The sequence below is a fragment of the Bison bison genome, unplaced genomic scaffold, assembly GCF_000754665.1.
Source record: "Bison bison bison isolate TAMUID 2011002044 unplaced genomic scaffold, Bison_UMD1.0 scf7180017864368, whole genome shotgun sequence".
NCBI lineage: Eukaryota > Metazoa > Chordata > Mammalia > Artiodactyla > Bovidae > Bison > Bison bison.
Window position 1 is genome coordinate 1,827,598 of NW_011494940.1, and position 550 is coordinate 1,828,147.

Sequence of the window (550 nt, forward strand, 5' to 3'; positions counted from 1 at the left end):
GGGGCGCCGGGCGGCGGCAACTCTGCGGCCCGGGCGGCGGGGGAAGCGCGCGCGTGTACGTGCGTTTGCCGCCCCGCCGCGCGCCCCTCCACGGCCCGCGCCCCTGGGCCCGCTGCGGCGTGTGCAGCGCCGACCCGCCGTGTTTGTGCAGCTACGCAGTTCGCGCGCGGCCCCCGCCCACCCAGGCGCGGCCCCGACAGGAAAACCCTCCCAAGCCGCCGGGCACACGGTGGCGGCCGCGGCAGGCTCAGGAATACGGTTGCTCCTCTGCCTGAGCCAAACGTGGTGTCCTACGGGACTCGCTTGCATGACCTAGCCGGGTTCCGGGAGGCGCGGGGCGGGTGGGGTGCTCGCGAGCTGCGGGAACTTGGCGCGGGAGCTTCCCCTTGCACCGGAGAGTGGACTTGGAAACTGCGCCCGCGTCCGGAGTTTTGGGGACGGAGGTGGTGGGGAACCGGAGCTAGTGCAGCAGAGGCCTAAGCTGGAGCGTTGCGGGCAGGCGGAGCGGCCTCATCCCGGCCCTGCTGGCGCACCTCGGACCTGTTACCCC

At 73.6% G+C, this 550-nt stretch overlaps 1 protein-coding gene across 1 annotated transcript in view; it reads right to left on the reverse strand.

The window, feature by feature from the left end:
• LOC105000139 overlaps positions 1-550 on the reverse strand; it is a 10,691-nt gene that overhangs the window by 3,599 nt on the left and 6,542 nt on the right. Inside the window, exon 3 of the mRNA XM_010855848.1 lies at positions 308-460. Within this exon, the coding sequence (XP_010854150.1) occupies positions 308-460 (153 nt within the window). The remainder of the gene's footprint in view (positions 1-307; positions 461-550) is intronic.